The following is a 23,905-nucleotide window of genomic DNA, read 5'->3' as shown; positions in this document are numbered from 1 at the left end:
GCATACCGGCAACAGGTATGCCTAATCATAAATGATTATATAACTGAGTGGTATAATCATATAAGATTATACATATTTATACGTATATGTCTAACCATAAATGATTATACATATATGTTTGTTCACAGATTGAGTAATCATATATGATTATGATAGCTGGTGACAAAAGAGATGGTGGTGCCAGATGTGGTGATGGTATATGTGACGGAGGTGACAGTGGTAGGGTCGGCTGGTATCAGAAGTGATCGTAGTGGTGGTGGCGGTGGCAGTGGTGGTGGCGAGATGGTGGTGAAGAAGAAAGGAACGCGCGACTTGTACATTTAGTCAACTTTATCAATGCTAAACTTGTTTTATTGACTTCTTGCACTATTTAGAGTCTGTTTGAGTGTTTTAAGTTTAGTACATCAAGGGACCAAGTGTTAGAATGGGTCAACTAAAGTTCCAAACCATCAATCAAGCCATAAACCCTCAAGTGAGGAGTTTACGGCCAGGATACATGAGTTTGCGGCCGTAAACTCATGGTGGCCGTAAACTCCACCTATAAATAGGATGTTTGGTCCATTTTCTGCATTCTTTCCTTTCTAAGGTTTGGAACTCGAAAACTCTCTCAAGAAATCATAGGATTTGCTTCAAAAACTCTCATAATGTAAGTAAATCCTTCCATCTAAGTGTTAATACTTCTCTTCTCCATGAATCATCATTGATTTCATCCATGGATTTCATCTTTGAGTCTAGATCTTCGAAGATTCTCAAGAACATCAAGAACACTCAGGTGTTTTGGGCTGAAAACACCCTTTCTTGCCTTCAAATCGTAAGTATGACTTCCTTATACATGATATCTAGTATGAAACCATAATTAGCACCTTGAATTCATCCAAGAACACTGATTAAAGTGAGTTTACGGCCAAGAGCATCTCCCTTGGCCGTAAACCCTTATTAGAGGTGCAAATGGGGTCGTAACTCTTCCTAAGGCTTGGACTTAAGGCTAGAACACTTCCTTGTGGACTGTAAGACCTTAAAAACACCCTTTCGAGCACAAATCATCATGAGTTTACGGCCATAAACTCTTATGGCCGTGAACACCTGGCCGTAAACCCTGGTGGCCGTGAACACCTGGCCGTAAACACAATAGGGTGGCCTTAAACTCCTTAGATGCAATCCTTTGTGGTTATAACACTTCTATATGAGTGTTTCCTAGCCCCTAAGGCGTTTCACTCACTTGATTAGTTGTGTAAAAACTAATTATATTCATTTGTGTCCTTGTATGCTTATTAGGATTTGTGTGTGCGTTCAAGTTTCCACTTGGCATCTAGCATCCTATACCACTCTTTCATCCAAACTACTCACTGCAGGTGAATTCATACCCCTATATTTTCCGTGTTTTTAATGTTTTTAAGGGGGGGGGGGGGGGAATACAAGCCAAACTCAAAGTATTTTATTAAGTTTTAAACTTATTAATACAACTCAACGATTTCCATGTTTAATAACTTACTCGGATATTTTATCCCTTTTGTAACATGTTGAGCATAAGGGAAATTGTTATTTTGGAAATCTCACTACATATCTTTCAGAAAGGTTTTACAAAACATTTTCCATAACAACTCTAGTAAACTATAATGGGTATAGTTTGGGATAACCCTTTAGGTAGTTTCTACAAAATCAGATTTCCTGGTTGAATATATATAAACTATGGCCGATTTAGTTTATGTTGTATGTTTTCTCAGAAGTATAAAGTGTTGGATAAGGTGTCTAAGTCCATAACTTATTTGGTATATACTTGATCCGACCCGGCATGGTCCATTTGGGTTGCACTTCACCCAAACGATTTATGGATAATATTATGAGAATTGTATACTTATGGTTTATTAATATATTATAAGTTATAATATATTAATATGAAGTCATGTTATTTAATTAGTTTTTTGTCTTAAATTAATTATGAATTAATTTAGTGATTAAAAGGAAGACTAATTAAATCATGGGTTATTATATTTATATAGTGTGGGCTAACACTTATTTGGAAATGGGCTAAGCTTATATGGAAGTCCATGGAGCTTTTAACCCATGGATCCTTGGAAAGGAAAAGACATGGGTTATTAGGGTTTTACCCTAATCATGCACACTATATAAACAAGCTTATGTTGCATTAAATTGACTGCTAGTGTGTGAAAAAGGTGTGGCCGATTTCTTGAAGCAAAGTATACACTTTCATAAGTTTTCCAAGTTTGTGGTGATTTGTGATTCCACTTGAGGCATTCACATTATTGGCGCTAGGCTCTCAAACTCCAAGCAATCAATCACTATCAAAAGGTATGTCATTCTTCTAGTGTTTTATGATTCCGGTTCTTCTTGCCATGCTGGTTAGGATGTAAACCTTGGAAATTATTATTTGCATGTATTTTACAGAAAACATAGATCCAAGGTTTATTAGGGTTGCATGTACACTTAGGAGTGTTAGAATGCTCAAAACCCAATATAAAGTACATTTGTTCAAGAATAACTATTGTTTTATACTGTTTCTCACTAGTAAACTAGATTATACAGAATTGTGAGGCTCTACTTCAATATTGTACCCTTTAGTGTACGAAACTAAATCCTATCATAGTATAACCAGAGTCTTCTGGAGGGAGAGCATGAGATTTGTGAATAGATCTATTCGGGACTGACAATCCCACACCTGAACTGCTAGCTACAGTTAGGCGGGCACGCCTGGGGTGAACAAATGTCATTTAACTTAATGCCTGAAGAACCTTATAAAGGTCTCTAGGTCATATCAAGTATGGTTATACGACTCGCAAATAAGTATAAACTAACTTTGATTTACGGACTCTACTCTTCATTGTTTTATTTTGAGTAATAAACTACTTTTATACATACTGATAATAATCTGGAGTTTCTAAACTGACGTCTCTACCTCTAGAACGGATAACTTGTTTTTAGGGAAAATATAGGATTTTCCCAGGATAACACTGACATTTCTAAAACTTATGTTTTACTTTCTACCAACAGATACTCTTTCAAAACTGCTTTTCATAAGAAAATATAGGATTTTCTTGAGGAACACTTTTCAAAAAGGATCAAAGAAACGTTTTCCACAAAAACTAAATGCTTATGAACTCACCAGCTTTATGCTAATATTCTTTCAAAACTGCTTGTATTCTCAGGAAATCAGTAGACAAGTACCTGCTGGAATTTGAGAAGCTGGAGCAATAAGAGTCTTATGTTATTACTTTACATACTTTTGATGTACCTAAAACAAGAATTCAAACTTATGTAAACATTTTACTTTTATATGTATCCACTGTATTGGTTGTGTTGCTATGTTTCCTATTATTCATTAGTTGTGATGCTAAACATGACGTCTTACGCGCCTGAACGTTTCCGCCGTTCCGATTTGGGGGTGTAACTGTTCATGGATTATAATTAGTTATACATAGGAGGGTGTATAAACTTGATGAAAACATTGAGTCAAGAGTGATAGACAAATAAGTTATATCTTGAGTTGTAATACTCAAGAGTTATGTGTTTATTTGATAATGTTTGGGGTTGTGAAACGGGAGAGAGGGACTGGGCTTTAAAAGTTGAAGACTAGTACATGTAAATTATTATAAAGTGAGTAATTATACATCCTTCCACCTTGATAGTTATGGTGTTTGGAGAACATCAACAATTGGGGGGGGGGGGGGGGAGGATAATACCTAGTAGCCTTTGTGGCTCTAATATTATGGTTTGGGAAAATGTTAATTTTGGGGATAGCCTTTGTAGCTTTAATATCACGATGAAGCATTATATGGGTATGGTAGTAGCCTTTGTGTCTATAATACTATCGTTGAGGAAAACTAACAAGTCATTGGTAACCTTCGTTGTTGTAACACCATATGAACTTAGAAGCATGTGTATATGTGTTATTTGAAAGGCACAATGTGAATAATTGTTATATATGTGTTATTTGAAAGACACAATGTGAATAATTGTTATTAATGTTTTCATTATTATGAGGTTATAAAAAACGCTCGACGTTAGCTAGACGGGGATTAAGTAGGGACCCTAAATTACTAATTTGTTGAATTTAAAAAAAATTAAATATGACTAATATCATAAAAAAAAAGTTTATAAATACCACTAATATCATAAAAAAATATGTTAATATAATTAATACGACACTAATAACTCCTCAAATATTTATATTGAGATAGAACTTCTTCAAAGTGTTCAAATTGCATCGTTTGCTACTGTTTTGCTCATTTTGTAGGTAGGGATTAATTGTTAGTCGTCTTCTAGTCAGTTAGGTAACACATAGGGACTAATCAAAGATTAATTGAGATTTTTACAACATTATTATTATGATTGTTATTGTGATATTATTATTTAAGGATAATGTTGCTCGCTAAGCTTTAGTAGTTTATTTGTTGTTTATTGATGTGCATTTGAGAATCTACCGATCCCGACCGAGTTAAGGCCATAGCATAGAGAGATAACTAATGTGGTGTAGTTATATAGTTTTGCATTTTGTTTGTATAATATTTTAATACCCGACTCGGTTTTTATTTGTTATTTATTGATATTTTGTATCGTAAGTAATATTGTGATAACTACTTAATATGAATGTAAACCTTGTTATTTTGTAGAAAGTAAAAAAAAAAAATGAGTGTACTTTGTGTTAAATTATCGGGGATTGCATTATTTTTTAAAAATTGATCTCTAATACATCCGGTGTAAGTTCGTATCTTCAATTGTCAATTTTCAGTAGCTTGATTTTACATGTATCAGCTATATTTATCTTCCTTCGTTTTAATCGTTATTTTATAATTTTGAACTCTAACAAAACTTGAAGATCAAGTTGAACAAAGAAAACAAAATTCTTTATATTCTCTATAGAGGCGTGGGTATTGTTTGATAATATAGAAAATCCTTATAATATCATTGCCTGAAATATTTTTGAGGTGTTGTGCAAAAACCAAAGTCAGGCCCATAATTATTTTTTGTAAAACATTAGTAAATAATTTTGTTTCCACTAAATTCAAAACTTAAATTAGTTAACAAACAACCGGTAAATTCACTTCCACAACATCATGTCTTCACTCATCGGTAATAAGTTGTAACTACTACAAACAACTTTAAATATATATATATATATATATATATATATATATATATATATATATATATATATATATATATATATATATATATATATATATAAAATAATGGATTATTATTTTCTAGACATTGATCTTTTAGCACTTTTAGAAGCAAATTATTCTGTCACACTTTCATAATTAATATTATCAAGTAATTCGTTCTCAATTGAAATTAAAGCCAAATAATTTAATCTCTTTTACGGTCTAGCGCAAATAAGATTTTAAAAGCTTTATTTTTGAACAACTTTTTTTTGTTGATGCAACTGTAACGAGAATAGTCAACAATATTATGTAGCCTAGACAAGAAATTGAATAAGTGTTATCATTTTTAAGAAATTTAGTATTCCATTAGCTGTATTATTTTTAACTGATAAATATTTTCGTAACAACTTCAGTTTGTTGGATAAATCATCAGCTTTGATGTCTAAGATATGACCATTTTGCAACTTCTTTTCAAGATTTTTGCAACTTGTCTTTAACTCACTAGTATTTAATGACATCAACTTTTTTGTTGTGAATAAAAAGCCAAAAATTTTGTCATATTGTTTGTATTATTCGAACCTCCACTCCAATGAACCAGTAACTTAATTACGTATACAAAATACTAAATCATGAATGACTCTTGAGGTGAAAGTTCATGTACCGTTTTAATGACCCAACATTAATATCGTCAATATATATATATATATATATATATATATATATATATATATATATATATATATATATTTAATTCTTCTTAGATCATTATTGTTTTCACACTTTCATTCATACTTTCCAACCTTGCAGCTGACAAAATTTTTAAAGCAAGACTTTGTTTGGGTAAAGTGTATTTTAGAATTTATGATTAGATTTTGATTTTTTATATTAACTTTTTATAGGTAAAGTGTATTTTATAAAATATGAAATCATTTGCTAGAATTTATATTATAAACATATTTATATTTTTCTTTGGATATAAACATTTTCCTTAAGTTGGTGACAATTTCTAAAATTTATGATTAGATTTTGATATTTTTATTTTCTTTGATTTTTTTTATAATTAAAATGACTTCAAGATTGAAAACAATGTTACATTATGTATAAGTAACCGACACGACTAATTTTTTTAATGATAACACACACAAATATCTTGTACAAAATAACAACACCATAATCGGAGGCATTGTGCGACCACACTGCCCGCACATCCTTAAGGTTGCCATTACACAATGAGTTTGAAAATGCCAATAGGGTAGATGTTAACCCTATGTTCCATTTTAGGGGGAATAATAGGAACCTAAAGAGCATGAAGACAAGCTTAGGATTGGTATTGCATTAGCTCTGTAAAAATAGATACATATGTTAAATAAAATACCCTACACTATACAATATGAACAAATAAATACATAACATTTAACACACCCTCAGTTGGAGCATAGGGTATCCAAATGCTTAAAGTATCTCTAAAGTCCATATATAATTGTGTAGGTAATCGTTGTGTGAATATATCTACAAATTGATGTGCAGACAAACTTGTATCATACGAACATGACCAGATAACATGTTTCCTAACAAAATTAAATCGATTTTCCATATGTTTGGTAGTGTTGTAGTAGGTTAGAGGTAAAATACATGGCACTTACATACAAACAAAAAAAAATACTAGTGGATAAGATACAACCTAACTCGATGAGATTTTGAAGCCAAACAACTTTAGCCACAACATTATCTACCTCGGTACTCAAATTTGGTGCTAGACCGAGAAACAACATGTTGACGTTTAGGTGAGCACAAATGAGGTTCTCACCAAGATAAAAACAAAACCCAAACACGGACCGACGTGTCCGAAGACAACCATCCCAATAAGAGACAAACGACAGGTATGAGATAGACGAATCGAAAGGTCATGCGTAATAGTTCCTTGAAGTAGTCAGGATACATTTGAGGGAAATGAAATACAATTCTCGTGGATCATGCATGTAGAGGAAAATTTGTTGAACCGCATAAGCAATAATCAGGACAAGTGAAAGTGAGATATTGTAGTGTGCCAGTGAGACTCTGATAAAGGGTCAGGTCCGAAATGGGCTTGCCTTCAGAAGGGAGCTTTGGATTAGAGTCGGTAGGTATCCTGCATGGGTTGCACGTTTTCATGTTAGCACGAGCAAGAATCAAGAAAAGGAGGACTGGGAGAGGAACAAACTAGATGGGGTCGTGGTAGTAGCATTACAAAGAGAGAGATATCCCAAGTCAAGACATGATGAAAAAACCCATTATATATAGTTGGGAAAGGAGGATCTAATCACAAACTTGGGAACAATTCACAATTCTGGAACTTCAGATACTTTGTTTGAATATATATCCAAAATCACATAAGACAATTATTTTTTTTTCTTTTTTAAATGTCTAATCATGTTCTTATTCTTTCTTCTTGTATGTAGCTTTCGTGGAGAAAATGAAAACAAGGGGTGATCTTAATATCGTTGGTGAATTTGGTGTTGGGATTCTATTGTGTATATCTTGTTGCCGATCATATAGATGTCATCAGCAAACACAACAATGACAAATAATATGTCTTCATTGTTCTATGCATGCCATTATAATTGTATTTATAAAGTCTTAATTTTTTACTAATTAGATTTCATGAACATGTAACCTTTTAGGTATGTTTGGGAGTCGAAGGCTTGTGGTTTTAAACTGTTTACAGTCACATAATGATACAATGTGAGGAAAAATGTTTTTTTAACCCTTAGGTCATTTGGGAAAACTTTAGTAAATGTAGTTATTTATTTATTTATTTTTTCCGAGGGAAAGATATTAACCACTACAAGAAAAACAGCCTTTAATGACGCGCAAACAATGACACACAGTGATTTACGATACGCAAACGATCGCGTCCTAAAAATAATGTTATCTCTTATAAAATTTGAAGGATAGAGCACACGCATTTGTGCGTGCCCTAAAATTAGTGTCCAAAAAAACACGGAGGGCGCATATGATAAAACGTGTGTCGTGTGCGCACGTCGCTTTATATTTTTTTTTTCATAAACACGCGTTTTAGAAGCTCACGGGGGAAATGAAATTACAAAAGTTTGAAAAGACGCCATGTTCTCCTCTATCTTCTTTCAATCGTTCTTCTCTATCTCACACAATCACATACTAAAATAACCTTCAATCGGAGAGCCACGATGTCTCTCTCACCATCACTGCTCTTTTCTCCTACAACAGCATCACACCATCACCAAATCTCTGATCTCCGACCGATGTCTCCACCCATTCTCTGCCCCCCTCTAATTCGCTCAGTCAAATATCCAAAAAACGAACCACGATGCACTTCTCCTTTCTCCCATACCAGTCGGCAGAAATCAAGGAGTCTCGTGCCTAAAATTCTATATAGGACCACAAAATCGACTATTAATGGAACTAGGATTCCGGTTCTTAGTGAAATCGAAGGTTTTTTTGGTCTCCACCCATTCTCTGCCCACCGGAACCCTAAGTCTTTCCTTTTATACTTTCACATCCTTCCTTCCATAGTCTTTTGTTATTTCAAATCCTCATTTATTTTCTCTATCACGAACACATTTTCTTTTGAAGCAATTTCTTTTTATGATTGATTTTAACAATGTGCTTTGATCCAATTTATTTAGCGTTTTCCTGTACAAATTTCACTGTACATAGCACTAGCTCTTCATCTGATCGTGGCGATGATCAGTGCATCGAACCCTAATTCATTGATGCCTTCTTCGTCAACAACAGAGAACAACAACGCTGCCGACAGCGGACAACAAGCGCCAGGTTTGAAGACGTATTTCAAAACTCGGGAAGGAAGGTATAAGCTTAAGACGAGAAAAGTCATCCCGCCGGTCTCCTTCACTATGCCCATGACAAGTCTATTACTTAGGTAATATTCTCGGTTCTTGATCCACCCTAATTCTGATAAATTTCTCATGTTTATAATTCTGTTTCAATCGGCCTATATTTAATTCACTATTTGGGAATTTTGGTAAGGGCGTAAAATTGGTAATCTGACTTCCAAATCATGATATGCTTGCCAGGTGACTCTGGCTCATCTAAAGGATAAACTTATACGTGCTCTGTCATCTTCATCTTCAAGTCTAGGCATCAGTAGCGGTGTAAAATCAGCAGTATCAAAGTTCGGGATAAAAGACTTGTAAATGTGTGTGTGTGTGTGTGTGTGTGTATATATATATATATATATATATATATATGTTATTGGCAAATCAGCCCCTACAACTTTTTTTTGAAACAAATAAGTCCCACGGTTTCTGATGGCATATGGGTTGGAAATTGTAAATTGTAGTAGGACTGTGCTTAATATCCTATAAACAAACACAAGTGCTGCCACTGCACTCGAGACACATTTTTATCTCAAAATAACACTCATCTTTTTGGACATGCTTAATGTTTACAAGTATGTTTAGTTTCAAATTCCAATGCCTTTTTTTAATCAAATGGTTAAATCCCAATCCCAATTCAATATTTTATATTTTCATGTGTTGCTCAGAATGTAACAATCTTAATGTCTACATGCTTAATGTCTACAAGCTGATAAGATTCGTGAAGAAATAACAATCTGGCATTAAGATTTTGATCAGATGGTGATGGTGATGGTGATGGTAAGGCAGAGAGTGAAGGGGAGGTTGAGGGCGTGGAGGAGGATGGTGGTGGTAGTGGTGATTTGACGATTTTGTCCCTATTTAAGCAGTTTTTGTCAACTGGCAAGCCATTGGCAAAATGTGTTGCAGCTCCTTTATGTGATAATGGTGAAATAAAAGATTTGCATGTCTTTTATGGGAATGATAGATTTTATGTCCTCTTTAGGCTTCATCAAGTTAGAATATTCAATATTCACTATTTTCTTTTATTTTTTAATTTTAATTGTTTTTTTTTAGGTTGTGGGAAGGGCAAGAATGGAACCGATTTTACCTCCTTTCATTGAAGTCGCATTTACCGTAATACCCCTCTCTTTATTTCCATCTAAATCTTTATATTTCAAGTGTTTTTAAGTTTGACTGGTAACTAAATATAAATTACCTAGGGGTATGGGCTGGAATACAATGAACTTCGTGAGTATACTCATGGATTCTTCAGCAATGTAGCCAAAATCTTGGAGGATGGAATGATTCAGGTATTTGAAATAAAAACAAAAATTTGTGAGTGTGTGTATGTTAGTTTGTGTTATGTGAATGAGTATGTTCTTCCAAATAAAATCATTGTAATGCGAATGAGTCTGTTCTTCCACCTTCTGCTAACACTGGTTTCAATATCAATGAGGATTCCCACCTCATTTGGCCGGAACTGGTGGGTAATCCGCTTAAATCAAATTTTTTAAGTTTTGTCAATACAAAACATGGTTCACTTCATTTCTAATTAGACCAAATGCAATAAAAAATTAGACTAATACAGTCCATAAATGACAGCCAACGCAATAGAGCCAGCCAAGAGAGACAAAAGTTTTATTCTATGCATCACTCTGGCTATCGTTTTATAAGGGAATTCCCAGTCAAATTTGTTTTCACCCACCGATGTGGGATAGCTTCACAACCATTTTTTTCCTTTGTTCCTTTACGGCGTTTGTTCTTTTCTTCAAGTAACACACATATTAAATTCTAAATTTATAATACACAACACACTTCACGCATAGAGTAAACAAACATATTACATAAAATAAACATTACATATAGATTTTTTTGAAAAGCACAATACACACATATATAATATACAAATCTCTTTTTGAGCTAACACATTACAGTAAAGTCTTTTCCATTTGCAATCGTGTGTATGTTAAATCAGATACTTTGTTTTTTTCTATTGATTCATTTATATATATATATATGTATAGAGAGAGAGAGAGAGAGATTTTCTAGTGGAATCAAGAGCTCCCAATGACGATTTTATCAGGAGAGGTGACAGGAATCGGAGATGTCAGCAGCAGGGGGAAGTTTACATATAATTACATATATCCTAATCCCAATGACGATTTTACCTAAATGCCCCTCCATGTTATTTCATCAGTAATGTAGGATGTTAAATTGTTTTTTTCGTGACTCTCTAGCATGACTTTGACTAGCTTTGGCAGGATCTTTATGGATATGGTCACCTGATGATAACGGCTAATCAGGTAATTTTCCAAATGCTTTACATAAAACATGTTTAAAATTCAAGAAATATCAAATACAAAGCCATTTATTGTGTGAACTACACATTATCCACGATTGAAATTCCATTTTATCGAAAAGATTCATTTTTTTTGTAGGATCATGATGGATCACATATCAAAGGACTGTTGATCAACTTCTTGCACTCGTTCCGGCCATCTTTACTAAAAGTCCCTGAGTTTGTACTAGAGTTCATCACTCCAATTGTTAAGGCTACTCAAAAGAACAGTAACAATGTTATATCGTTCTATAATATTCCTGAGTATGAGGCATGGAAGGATAGTCTAGGGCGCAGAGCAAAAGATTTCAAATAAAATCGTTTCTTGTGAAATTTTTTGTGTTTTATTACAGTTTCTTTGAAGTTATTCTTGCATTTACCCCATTTAGTAAATGATAATTTATTTACTTTTCTTTATGCAAGATGGGACATATTTTGATTCAAATGAGAAACATATCCCATATCGTGATTTCATCAACAAGGAGCTTATCTTATTTTCAATGGCTGATCTTCAAAGTCTTGTGGGGACCATCATTGGCATGGCCCAAAACTTTGTTGGCAGCAATAACATCAACCTTCTCTACCCAAGTGGCGAATTTGGTACAGGACAGATGGTAAGATTCATAAAATATAAAATTTTGTTCATTTTTCTTTAGCTACATATTTAAAAATCTAAGAGTACATTACATGAATGGTAGGGTAATTTACATATTTGGTAAGACAGGGACCAAGGTTGGAGTACTTGAGTGAAGATGGACAATCCATTGAGCCTACTTGGTATCTTCCAATTATACCCATGGTTTTGGTGAATGGAAGTGAAGGAATAGGGAAAGGGTGGAGTACTTTTGTACCAAATTATAACCCTAGGGACATTATTGAAAATTTGAAACGTTTATTGAATGGGGAAGAAATGGTGCCAATGGATCAATGGTATAAATGGTTCAGAGGAACAATTTAGAAAACAACATCAAAGGACACTGGATACACAACCATTGGAATTGTTGACGAATTGAAGATGAGGACGTAAATACCCTCTACATCACTGAGTTGCCAGTTAGAAGGTGGACACAGGAGTATAAGGAGTTTTTGGAGGTTGCTTCAACTGTTGGAAAAGATAAGGAACAGAGGATAATGTTAGATATATCAAGGAATTCCTATGAGATAACACTCGTTGAGGTTCTGAAGGTGAGTGAACCTACATGTTATTTTCTTCATTTCTGTTCATCTTTCATCATCACTCAATTAATTTTCATATTATTTTCATTAATGTTCTAGCATATAAACTAAGCTTTCATTGTCATTCTACACTGCAGGCTAAAAAGGGATATGCAAGTGGAAAATGGAATGAGGGGGTAAATCTCTCCGAACAGGTTGGTACACGAGAGAATGAGAGGGAGAAGGCCCCCTTAATTAAATGCAACTAAAACACCTTTTTTTAGAAGTTTTTGATGCAACTTTGTTTAATTGACATTGTATTAATATTTTAATGAGCCAACTAAAAACTTGGTTATATAAGTTTCTATATGATTATGTGAAGATAATTGAATTTGTGGTTGTTCACACACTTATATACCACCATGGTGATGGATTAAGCGCCAACATGAGTGGTTGGTGATACCTCACAGGAACATCTTAGGTTTTAAGCCTGAGCATCACCTTTCTTGGGGACATTGTTTGTCAAGGGTTCAAGTTCCAACAGCCACAATGTGTGAAAGTTCGGATTCTAATATGGATTAAGCTCATTGTAGGTACTGAGTTCCCATGACAGCCAACAATGATTTTGAAATCTTCTAGGAAACACTTACGTAGTGACTTGAGTTTATAAATTTTTATGCAGGCAAGGATGTGGAAGGAAAAGGCTGAGCAAGCTGATGAAAAAGCTAGCCAGAAAATATTTGATTCAAGATGTGTATTGGAGGTGGCAATAAAGCAAACCTGTTATTTACATATGCATATACATCTATATGTTGATATTGTTATTGAATGCAGGAACACATATAATATTGTAGATCTGATGACAATCAATTTACATGGACAACATTTGAAAGAGGGAATGACGATACTAAAATATCACCTTGCATTTGGTGTATATGGTCGTTGTATGTATCTGTTTCTTCACACACACACACACACACACACATATATATATATATATATATATATTATATTTCTGATTATCTTTTAATCGTTGTGATATACAGCTCTGCGGCAGCTCTGTGTCATCACCGGATATAGGAGTGGAGGAACTGGGCAGCCGATGCTGAAACAGGCGGTATGAAATCATGCCTTTTTATTGTAGAAATAAGCATTACCTAATTAATTGTTTTAAGGATCAATCATCTCATGTTTTTGTATAGCTTAATATGTCTGAATGTTTGTTATAGGTTGTTGATCTCTTAAAAGTGGAGAAATTTGAGAGGGAGAGAAAACGAAGGTGGTATGAGAATGAAACAAATATGTGGTCTGTGAGTTCAATTTACCAATACATAGTAATGAAGAGTTTAGACTTCTTCCCAACCTTAATGACAACATTGATATCCTTGTTGACCTCCTGATGAATGTGGTTAGTAAAAAGATGTTCCACATACGCCCGAACCCTTTGTTGGACACACACTCACTTATGTGGTTGTCTGATACGTTGCCTCTAAAGTGTGGGTGGCGTTAATATGGTCTTGGAGATTCTATTTATCTTTTTAAATTCAATGATGATCAATGTCTTAAAAACATAATTGACAATGACCCTTGTGTATTCAACAATGTACTTATTATCATTCAAAAATATATTATCACAAAAACGTTGACTAGACCACCTGAAGCCAAATGCCAAAAGTCAACCTCATATTGAAGTAAATATTCTGACTATTTTGTTTTTTTATTCTTTTTATAATTTTTATTAATACATAAACATATTTACTTATAGGTAGCACTCAGGCTGAGGAAACTAGCGTACACCAGTTGTTGTTCTGCTGGAGATATAGTTCCTTACATAATTTGCTGTGAGAAGGTTTGTGATTAAGCTTTTATTTTTATTTTTTACCTTTTCATATTTATTTATCTCAAATTTGCATTTTTTTTAATAAATTTTATAAGGGAATGGTTTGAGTACATCAGTAGGGATTGCTCAACGTGCAAGACATCCTGATGAACTCACAAAGGATAATGAGAATTTGATGATTGACATTGACTATTATCTAGCACAACAGGTACCTTTTTTTGTAATTTTTAATGTTTTAATTATATTATCTAAATACTTAAATCATTTTTTTTTTTGGTAATTAAAAATTATAATATGTTTTAATTATAAGAATAAATAGTAATTAAAAATTATAATATGTTGTCACAGGCTGCAAGAGATGTTGGAGCTCTTAGAGAAGCTAAGGACAAACCGAAGAAGTGAGGCGAAGAGCTGACAAGGAGATTAGACTTTGAAAAACATTTGAGGGTATATTTTTTTGTATTTCTTGTATCCAATTAGTTTGTAAATTTCTGTTACAACTTCTATTGATTTGTTTTATTTTTCCATGTAACGATTATTTGTATGACATTAAATTTTATGCAATGGATTCTATTATTTGTATATGGTATTTTATTTCTATTATGAGACATTAAATACAAATTTAATTTGAAAATTAGTAAATCTATAAATAATATTTTTTTTAAAACATATAAAATTATGATACGCAAAAGTGTGTGTCATCTTCATTTATGACATGGCCTTTCTTGATAGGGGCTTTAATGATACACAATGCGAGTCGTAAATGCGCGTCGTAAGGTTACCGCGTCGTAAATAGACGACGCGCAAAAGCGTGTCGTCTTTCGTTATGACAGGGTCTTCCTTGACACGCATTTGCGCGTCGTTTGAGCGTTTTACGACACGCATTGCGCGTCGTAAAAGGCTGTTTTTCTAGTAGTGAACGAAAGGTAACCTGCAAACCTGAGCAAATGAAAAAAGTGTTGGCTTAATTGGTAAAAATAACTTTTAGTTTACAAAAAAAAAAAACAAAAAAAGTTTTAGGTCTTTTTTTAAAATTAACCATATCAATAAACATAGAACATGAGTTTTATCAAACTATGAAAATGTCGAGAGAATGCTATAGCATTCGGCTTATGAAATACCAGTTATTTCGTGAACAAAAATTAAACAGGAAGCACGAACAAATCCAACACCTAATCTCTCTCATCAAATGATGTATGTAGAGTGAATCTGCACACAAAAAAATTCAACTTGAAAACGAGAGACCATCTTTAGAACATGTGCCAAGAAATGATAGAGGCAGGTGAAGTTTAAACTACATTGAAACATGGCAATGGAGATGCTAATTGATTGGTTTGGAACAGTCTTTATTAAGAAGAAACGAAACACACGATAATTTGACAGCAAACCACAAACAATTGAGACAGAAGCTGGGTAGTTTGACTAAAACAAAAGAAATGTTTATAAATAGTCCAACATAATTTACCATAACTTGCTTCTTTGTAGCACATATAAGTGTTGAGTGTGTTTCTCGTGGTGCCATACATGGACAAGATTGACTTAGTAGAAGTTGCTTCATCAAGTATGAATTCGGTGATGGTGGCTGGAGGGGTGGCGGCACCGCCGTTGCACTGGACGCTTCTTCTGGATCCGCATTCGCGTGCGACGTAGGAGAATCTGCCAGTGGAAGCGGTGGAGCAAAGGCTGCCTCCAGACCAGCTGGGAGGGGCGGCGGCGATGGGATTTGACTGAGGGAAGCCGGTGGTGGGTGGTGGTGGAATGGCGGCACTTGGAAAAAGACCCATCTTGCATTGATCCTTGCTGATGTGCGAATTTAAACAAGGATGGAGGTAAGAGTGAGAATAGCGATTAGATAGGTCAATATGTATGTTACATCCTGGGTTATGTCATGTGTGTGCCTTTAATTAGGTAATTTGGTATATGGACAAGATTGGATTGGACAAAACATAACTCGAATGGACTGAACGGAACTAAATAACTTGTTTGGGATGTGTTTGGTACGACAATGATAGGATAAAACAAGCCAGTAAAATTACCACGTCGTCCCTATATCACATGATAATTATAATGCTATATATATATATATATATATATGTGTGTGTGTGTGTTTGTGTGTGTTTCGGACACTACTATATTATTTATGTTAATTATATTTAAACAAACTAGCTTAAATGAGAGGTCGTAAGATTCGATTAATTAAGTATAACAAAGAATGCAAATTTGTAAGATTGGAAGATAGAAGTTGAATGGTATTTGACAGATAGTGAGTTTTGTGAAAAGCGTTTGCAGACAAAAATTTTGACGGTGATTATCTACACCTGGATTCAATATACATCAATTTTACGAATGTTTTATGATAATTGTTTAAGAAATAAAAAAACAATTTTTCTTTATTTTTGTGGAAGCCGTGCAAGTGGGTATTTGAGTCTTAATTCTCTTGTCCATGCTTGTTCCATCATTTTTAGCGGGACTAAAATTTAGGACTAACATTTAGGAGTTTAGTCCCATTTGATTTGGTCCTTGTTCCATTCAATTTTAGGGTATCCAAAATGCATTAAACTTATTAGAGTTTAATGGATTGACACATCATCATTTTAGTTACTATACAACTCTACATTAATTTTTCTACAATGCATTGATCTCAATAGAGTTCAATGGAATAGATATTTAATAGTTAAAATGTTTTCTTTTTCCCATTGAAGAGTTCAATGGCCATTGAACTTCATGTCTATTGAATGTCAACATGGCATCCCACAATAGTAGATTTAATCAATTGAATGTCAATTAGACATGCCACCTCATTCAACTCTCCCATTAAACTATGCATTGTGGATGCTCTTAGTTCCATCTAACCAAACGCTCTCTCAACCGGTTTTTTTATGTTCTGTTCTGTCCGGTCCCACTCCCACTCACCTGTCCGGTCCCACTCCCACTCACCAAACAGTACTTTATATTCATGGACCGCTAGAAAAGTTTTGGTGTCAAAAAATATACCTCATGCGAGTCGTCAAGTATGTCGGACTTCCTTCTGGAAAAAGCTCTAAACCACACTTCGTCTTAAGATGAAAACAAATAAAAGGTAATACATTAATTATCATTTACATACATCCTCATGGACATGAGCATTTCCTTACACAAGTTCGGTTAAAACAACAGTAACTGTTTGTACTTTGTAGATAGAATGATAGATAGGCCTGTCAATGAGTTGGGTCAAGATCTCAGCCTATGTCACATGATCCAACATATCTAGAAACTTGATCAATTCATAATTTGATCCATCCATTAAAGAAATTGAAAATAGAACTTTCATCTTTTACTCCCTCCGTCTCAAAATTATAGTCCATCTTTCCTTTTTTGTCTGTCCCAAAATAATAGTCCACTTCTAAAAATAAATAACATTTTTACCAAAATACCCCCTCATTATTACTTAACTAACTAAGCATTTAATGGAACATTAAATGCAAAGTAAGAACAAAACTTTCATTTTATTATATAAAGTTAGTGGTAATTAATGTTTTTCTTAATTTGTGTGTTTTTTGTCTGTGAACAATAATACTGGGACGAAGGGAGTATAATCTATAAAAATGATCTCTTATCTTAGAGGACAATATAACCAATAATAAAAGGGTTGATTAATTGGTCATGATCCTTTTATAAAGATAGATCAGGTTATGATCCATCTATTTGAAAAAGTTGGGTCATGATAGTTAATTATGTCAAAATATTTGTGGAATCCATGGATAACCCCGGTTTTTGAAAAGCTTATGGATCCATACTTGTTCTTCGCACAAAAGGTAACAAACAAGACATGCTAAAAAGATATATAATTAATAAGAATAACATCTAACCTTTAAAGATGGCGCCATCTCCAACAAGTGGAAGATGATATAGATTCACTTCAGTGCCATGCACCAAAAATCGTTCATTGTGTAGGATGTATTCTCCTGTTGTCAACTCAAATCCAGTGAGATCTCCACCAATGATGTGATTCCATGATTTGTAAGAACCTAAAGCATCTTCTTCTTCATCCCTCTTTCCATCTTCATACACAAAACTCACCCCACACCCTTTGTAACTTTATCTAGTCCCTCTGTAAGAGAAATAGTAACTTTGTCACCACCTTCCATTTCCTTCATCCCATACATCCAATGGCTCAACAATATTGCACACCCTCCACCTACACTCACATTATGAATGTAATGTTCGTATATCCATGTCTGTTTCTTTGTTCTATTACTAATTATTATCAGGGGTAAACTAAGGAAATCATCAATATTCCTAAATGGAGACTTCTGCACAGAGCAGAAATTCAATCCCCTGAGATTGTTAGGAGATGATGGGATGGTAAAAGATATTGATGGCCCCTTGCTTCTACTACTAATCCAATTTGGCATCTTTTCACCCCCATAAATTGTGCTAAATATTCCAAATTCGTAGTACATCTGCAACATACAAGCTTAATTAATCACCATAAATTAATTAACCATACATACATGCATACATGCATAAATACATACATATATACACACACACACAAAAAAAAAAAAAAAAAAGACTGTTAAGTAGAGCAAACCTGGATTTCAGATTCCTCTGGTCCTCTAAGCAAAAAATAAGTTCCCACACGACTCTCATCAGTGAAGTCTAAATTAGTCCAGCCCAAAACATGCAACACCTTTTCCTGAACACTTGTCATTGGTTGAATTTTGACCATGCCTTCAATTTCAAGCGATGAAGGTGCTAACGAGTTCCCACCCCCCAATGATAACTCGAGAGGGGACATTTCTGGAACAAATGAAACTTTTTGTAGCAAAGGCTTATGTTCTGAGATAGAATAGATGTCTAAAAATGCTAGTGTATATGGAGGATTCTCAATTGACATCAGTAATTTACATTTTTTCATACTGAGTATCACAAGTCTAGGAAGGTTTCTCACACAATTGGGCAAGGATACGATCGGATTTTCATCCAGATATAATTCCTTTAACATGGAGAGGCAACTGAAGTCCATGGGAAAGGATTCGTTGGATAAATTAGCATTTTCAAATGACAAGCTTACTAAAGACCTCGGTAAAGAAATCATAAAGAACTTTTGATCATTTGGTATAGCCTCCAAAATGACGGAATCCATATCACTAATCTTGGTTTGAGATTCACCAAGATTACAACCATCTAGCGAAAGTGTTTTAACCTTCTTTAGCATCCGTATGGTTCTTGGAAGTTTTTTAAGTGTTTTGAAGTAGCTCAGATCAAGTAGACCAAGTTCGGCACATTGCTCAATTGATTCGCAAACCTCAAGCAAATGAATGCAATTTGTAAGTATTAACCTCTCAAGTGCATGAAGTCCATCAAAGCCACCCACCCTACGAAGTTGTTCACAAAAACTTAAATCAAGAATCTTCAATGATCCAAGCAACTTTTTCTCTTTGGAGCACGATCCATCTAACTGCATGAATGGCGAATAGAATAGTAGTTAATTTCATCAACCCAAGAAAGAAAAATAATAAATAGAGATAAATTACCTTTTGCTTCTTCTCTGGTCGTGATGGATTAGTATAACGAACGTCAAATGATTCAATTTTGCTATAAGACAGGTCAAGAGCAACTAGATTATCCATCCGCAACTCTAAAGGTATATACTTTAAAGGGAACCCATGCATACACAACCATCTTAATTGTGTTGGGAAATTCTCATCAGACCCATTCATTTTCACATAATTCAGTTGTAGGATCATCAGATCATCCATGTTACTCAACGCCTCTGTTTTCAGCTCAAATGATACACCTTGGTTTTCTTTCTCCAGTGTTCGCATGTCAAGGGCAAGGCCTACAATATTTCCCTTACCCTAAGAAGAAACGAAATGCCAAAAAAAAAAAATCATTGAAATTGTTATATATATACATGTGTATATAAACAAGACAATTTACTTTAAAGCATACATGAGTTCTTACCTTTTTGTGTTTCAACACTTTGAATGACTCCTCATGACGGCATAATCAACTTCGCTTCCATGGCTTTTCAGATTCTTGATGAACTACAAACCTTCCCATCTCTTGAAGCAACTGATCCATCACCAATTCATTATTCCGTCCAATACTAAGAAGGCATTTATCAATGAGATTCGTAATCCCACTTCTTGCTCTTATACCACATGCATTCAATATAGTTTCCGTAACATCTCTATCTACTCCAACAAAAAAGCAAGCAATATGCTTAAACAAGTCCTTATCGTTTTCAGATGTCAAAGAATCGAAGCTTTTTCTCAAGACCATATTTACATTGGAAATGCTTTCTTTCTTTAGCATGTTTATGCGCTCTTCCCAATAAGCTACATCCATATTATAAAGAGAGTTGCCCAAAACTTGAAGAGCCAATGGATGTCCATGACAGTACTTCACAATCTTTTTTATCACTTCTTCATAACCTGGCTTAGGATTGTTGGATGCAAATGCATGAAAACATAGAAGTTTCGGTGATTCAATCTCACATAATCCTGTAAGCTCGTACTCTGCATGCTCGGGTTTAGCATTCGTCTTGAATAAGGAACAACACTCTATCAACCGTGCGTCCCTTGTTGTGATTATGATTTTGCTTCCTGGATGAAAACCTTTGCTTCCAAGTAATGCATCCAACTGGTCGAGACTATCAATATCATCAAGAACTAGAAACACCTTTCTACGGGCCAATGCATTCTCTATCTTTGATGTGTATAAAGATTTATCACGAACTTGAATTGAACTTCTTTTTGAAATGTCACCATAGAGTTGTTCTTGCAAATCAAGCAACCCGGTCAATTTGCCGGCACAATTCCTACTGATATCTTCAATAAAGCTGCTTGTGTCAAATTTACGAGAATATAACCCGTAGACATATTTGGCTAAAGATGTCTTCCCTATACCACCGATACCCAAAATAGTGAGCATATCTCCCTTAGTTGAGGAATCATCTTTCAACCATAATGTGACAAATTTAATGGGATCTTCCATCCCAATAAGTAGTGGCAGAGAACTCCTTAATGGTATTCGTCTACGATAGATGTCCCTAACAATCTGTTCGATAAACTTCGTCTCTGGCCTGAAACTTATTTTAATCAGTACAAAACACAATACACAAAAGTACAAAACTAACAAACCGGATTTGGAGATTTAATATATCCAACCAGAAGTTTTTTGCATCAAAACAATATCATATTTGCACTTCTAACCTATAAGTATCTAATGTGTAAGGTCATAGACCATAATCTTTATTTTACAAAGAACAGAGGCACTCTAATACAAGATTTCACTAAGGGGCAAACAAATTTCATTATGTTTCTACAAGAACAACAAACCCAATATTGGATCTGATTTTGCATGAAGCAGAACAACATGGCATAGGATAGTTATAGGTTATCCTTTACTGCTTAGAAGGTAGTTAGTACGATATAACTAATAGTAGATGTATAGAAAACGGTTCAATTTATTCAGTTTTTAATAGAAAGCATTTGATTAAAATGGTTTATCTAAAAAAAAATATTTGTAATAAAATAATAAATGCATAGCAAGTTGTTCAAATTTTGATTCTAACCACAACTGTGTCAAAATTATTTAACTGCATCAAAACTATGTGTCTTTAATGATACTGAAGAATTGAAATGCATAGGGTGGACAAAATATAAGGATTTCAAGGTTAATCAAACAAAAATGGAGTATGGAAATATGGGTAATTAAGAAGTAGTCACCTGCCATCTAGATCCATCCCTTTCAAATCAGCAACTTCTGTAAGCGCTTTCTTCCACTGCTCGATCTTTCTAGCCATTTCTCTTCTTTTATTTCCATCTGTTTCTACCTCCATCTTTTGTATGTGCTCAGCTATTGCATCCCCAAAGCTACTCTGTTGCTTCCTGACATGGGTAGGCTCGACATCATAAAAGATGGGGATGACAATTTGGTTGGAGTTCCTATGTTGCTCAAGTATCAGTGCCAATTCATCAAGACACCATGACGAATTAGCGTAATTTTTGGAGAGCACGATAATAGAAACTCTAGAATCTCTAATCGCATTCATCAGTTCCGGTTTCAGATGTGCTCCGGTTTCAATCTCTTCTTCATCCAAAAAGGTAGAGATATTGGCATCCAGGAGGGCTTTATGGAGATGATCTGTGAAATTATTACGAGTATCACCACCTCGAAAACTTAAAAATACGTCATATTTATACTCAGTGGTAGATGAAGAAGATGAAGATGAAAGATCAGAGATAACAACCATTAGATTGTTGGGAAGGTATGACTAATTTGAGAGTAGATCTACAATCACATTAAAACTAGTGGTTTTACAAATTAAGGAAGTCCAATTCAGTAACTACTGTTGATAAAACTCATACTTCATGGAATTTTCTTGGAAACTTACAAGGTTGAATCTTTCTTTCATGTCAAGTGATCTCAATCAACTATTGTAGTAATAACTAAATTACAAAAAACGTCCTTTTCCTTTATCACCGTCTGTGGATATAATGCAATATTTATTATTAATTTTTTGCAATATTTTTTCATTAAAACTCTAAAGCAGTGTTTGATCACATTTTTACTCCCTAGAAAGTTTAACTTTTTAATATTTTAAAATATTGACTATTTTGTCATTGTCTCCGTCCATCCGAGAAACCTAAGATTTAAAATCTAATTGATAAAAAATAATGTCCTTGATTAATATCTCCTTGGTCTTTTTCTGAAACAAGAATTAAACAACATAAAAAGAACTCTCACATAAATCTTTTAGTTAACCAAAATGATATGACCCGGGTTGCGAAGCTATGAGATTCCCCATAAACAGAATCGGCAAGAATTCTTAAAATTTCAATCACAAAACCTGTATACGATCATTTATCACGAAAAAAGATAAGCAGATTAAGCCATGAACCTGTAAAGATAAAAGACTTCCATATCCTCAAAATAACCATTACTAATATTTATGGTATTATCGTACCAGTGACTGCAACCTCCACGACTGCACCCACCCACGCCGCCCTCCTTCATTACACACTCAAAAATACTGAAAAGCAGAATGGGATTGTGAAATTGGATTGAATAACCAAGAAGAAAGAAAATGCGCAAGTGAGCAACGCTGTAAAAATGATGCTCATAAAATATCCAACAGCCTCAATTGAAAATCAGCCATCCTGTTGGCCGGAGTAGGATCCCGGAGAAAATGACCGAGACGATGGTGTAGAGCCATCCAATTCTGGTATGATCACCTCTATCTCTCTGTCGCAAACAACCAATTGGTGTTTGACTAAGCTTATTTATGGTTTATTTTTCGAGATTATTTTTTATAACCTCATTTTTTTTGACTTATTTTTCAATTTCTGAGCTTAGTATAACTTATACTAAGAAAATAAACCGAACTCATGAAAAATAAGTCAGAAAAAATAAACTTATAAAAAATAAGTCATAAATAAGTTTAGTCAAACAACCCCCAAATCTATCGTTTCTTCCACAACTTGTCAACCCTTTTTTGTCAACCGTATACACCACCGCCGCTACCATCGTCCAAACCCCACACATAAGATATATTTTTGGGATAATGACTTAAAAAGGTAATAAAATTTTCGATTTATACATATTTGGTCACTGAGTTTTT

At 34.2% G+C, this 23,905-nt stretch overlaps 2 protein-coding genes and 1 long non-coding RNA gene across 9 annotated transcripts; 1 reads left to right on the top strand and 2 right to left on the bottom strand.

Annotated features, from left to right (window-relative positions):
• The first annotated feature begins 13,498 nt into the window (after window positions 1–13,498).
• LOC111899477 (uncharacterized) lies at window positions 13,499–14,914 on the top strand. The gene is made up of 3 exons (XR_006187357.2): window positions 13,499–13,569; window positions 13,682–14,500; window positions 14,641–14,914. It is a non-coding gene; the product is annotated as an uncharacterized LOC111899477 (long non-coding RNA).
• A 167-nt stretch (window positions 14,915–15,081) lies between these two features.
• Window positions 15,082–22,685, bottom strand: LOC111899414 (disease resistance protein RUN1). 7 transcript variants are annotated; one of them, XM_052771813.1, is made up of 7 exons: window positions 22,011–22,685; window positions 20,242–21,364; window positions 18,866–20,135; window positions 18,141–18,734; window positions 17,287–17,348; window positions 15,758–16,092; window positions 15,095–15,231 (listed from the first exon to the last, which is right to left on the bottom strand). In XM_052771813.1, the coding sequence occupies exons 1-2, from the start codon at window positions 22,535–22,537 to the stop codon at window positions 20,287–20,289; spliced, it is 1,605 nt and encodes a 534-aa protein (XP_052627773.1). In that variant the 5' UTR covers window positions 22,538–22,685; the 3' UTR covers window positions 15,095–15,231; window positions 15,758–16,092; window positions 17,287–17,348; window positions 18,141–18,734; window positions 18,866–20,135; window positions 20,242–20,286. The 7 variants fall into 7 exon arrangements, with proteins under 7 accessions (XP_052627779.1, XP_052627773.1, XP_052627776.1 ...); XM_052771816.1 differs by lacking the exon at window positions 15,095–15,231 and adding an exon at window positions 15,379–15,501; XM_023895265.3 differs by lacking the exon at window positions 15,095–15,231 and having other exon boundaries at window positions 15,698–16,092; window positions 18,866–19,735; window positions 19,812–20,135.
• On the bottom strand, window positions 18,136–20,102 carry LOC111899454 (uncharacterized). The gene is made up of 4 exons (XM_023895308.1): window positions 19,812–20,102; window positions 18,866–19,735; window positions 18,413–18,734; window positions 18,136–18,332 (listed from the first exon to the last, which is right to left on the bottom strand). Exons 1-4 carry the CDS (start codon window positions 20,100–20,102, stop codon window positions 18,136–18,138), a joined length of 1,680 nt encoding a protein of 559 aa, XP_023751076.1.
• Window positions 22,686–23,905: the final 1,220 nt, after the last annotated feature.

Source organism: Lactuca sativa, chromosome 1 (assembly GCF_002870075.4).
Source record: "Lactuca sativa cultivar Salinas chromosome 1, Lsat_Salinas_v11, whole genome shotgun sequence".
NCBI classification, from domain to species: domain Eukaryota; kingdom Viridiplantae; phylum Streptophyta; class Magnoliopsida; order Asterales; family Asteraceae; genus Lactuca; species Lactuca sativa.
This window is presented reverse-complemented; position numbering and strand designations above follow the sequence as displayed.

Coding starts and splice junctions, on each gene's coding strand:
- LOC111899454 (XM_023895308.1), bottom strand. CDS start 20,102: ATGCGAACACTGGAGAAAGAAAACCAAGGTGTATCATTTGAGCTGAAA. Junction 18,735..18,865: donor CAGAGGAATCTGAAATCCAG/GTTTGCTCTACT, acceptor TGTATGTTGCAG/ATGTACTACGAATTTGGAAT. Junction 18,333..18,412: donor TGGGATGAAGGAAATGGAAG/GTGGTGACAAAG, acceptor TTGTGTATGAAG/ATGGAAAGAGGGATGAAGAA.
- LOC111899414 (XM_052771819.1), bottom strand. CDS start 22,537: ATGGTTGTTATCTCTGATCTTTCATCTTCATCTTCTTCATCTACCACT. Junction 21,365..22,010: donor GGGATGGATCTAGATGGCAG/GTGACTACTTCT, acceptor AATAAGTTTCAG/GCCAGAGACGAAGTTTATCG.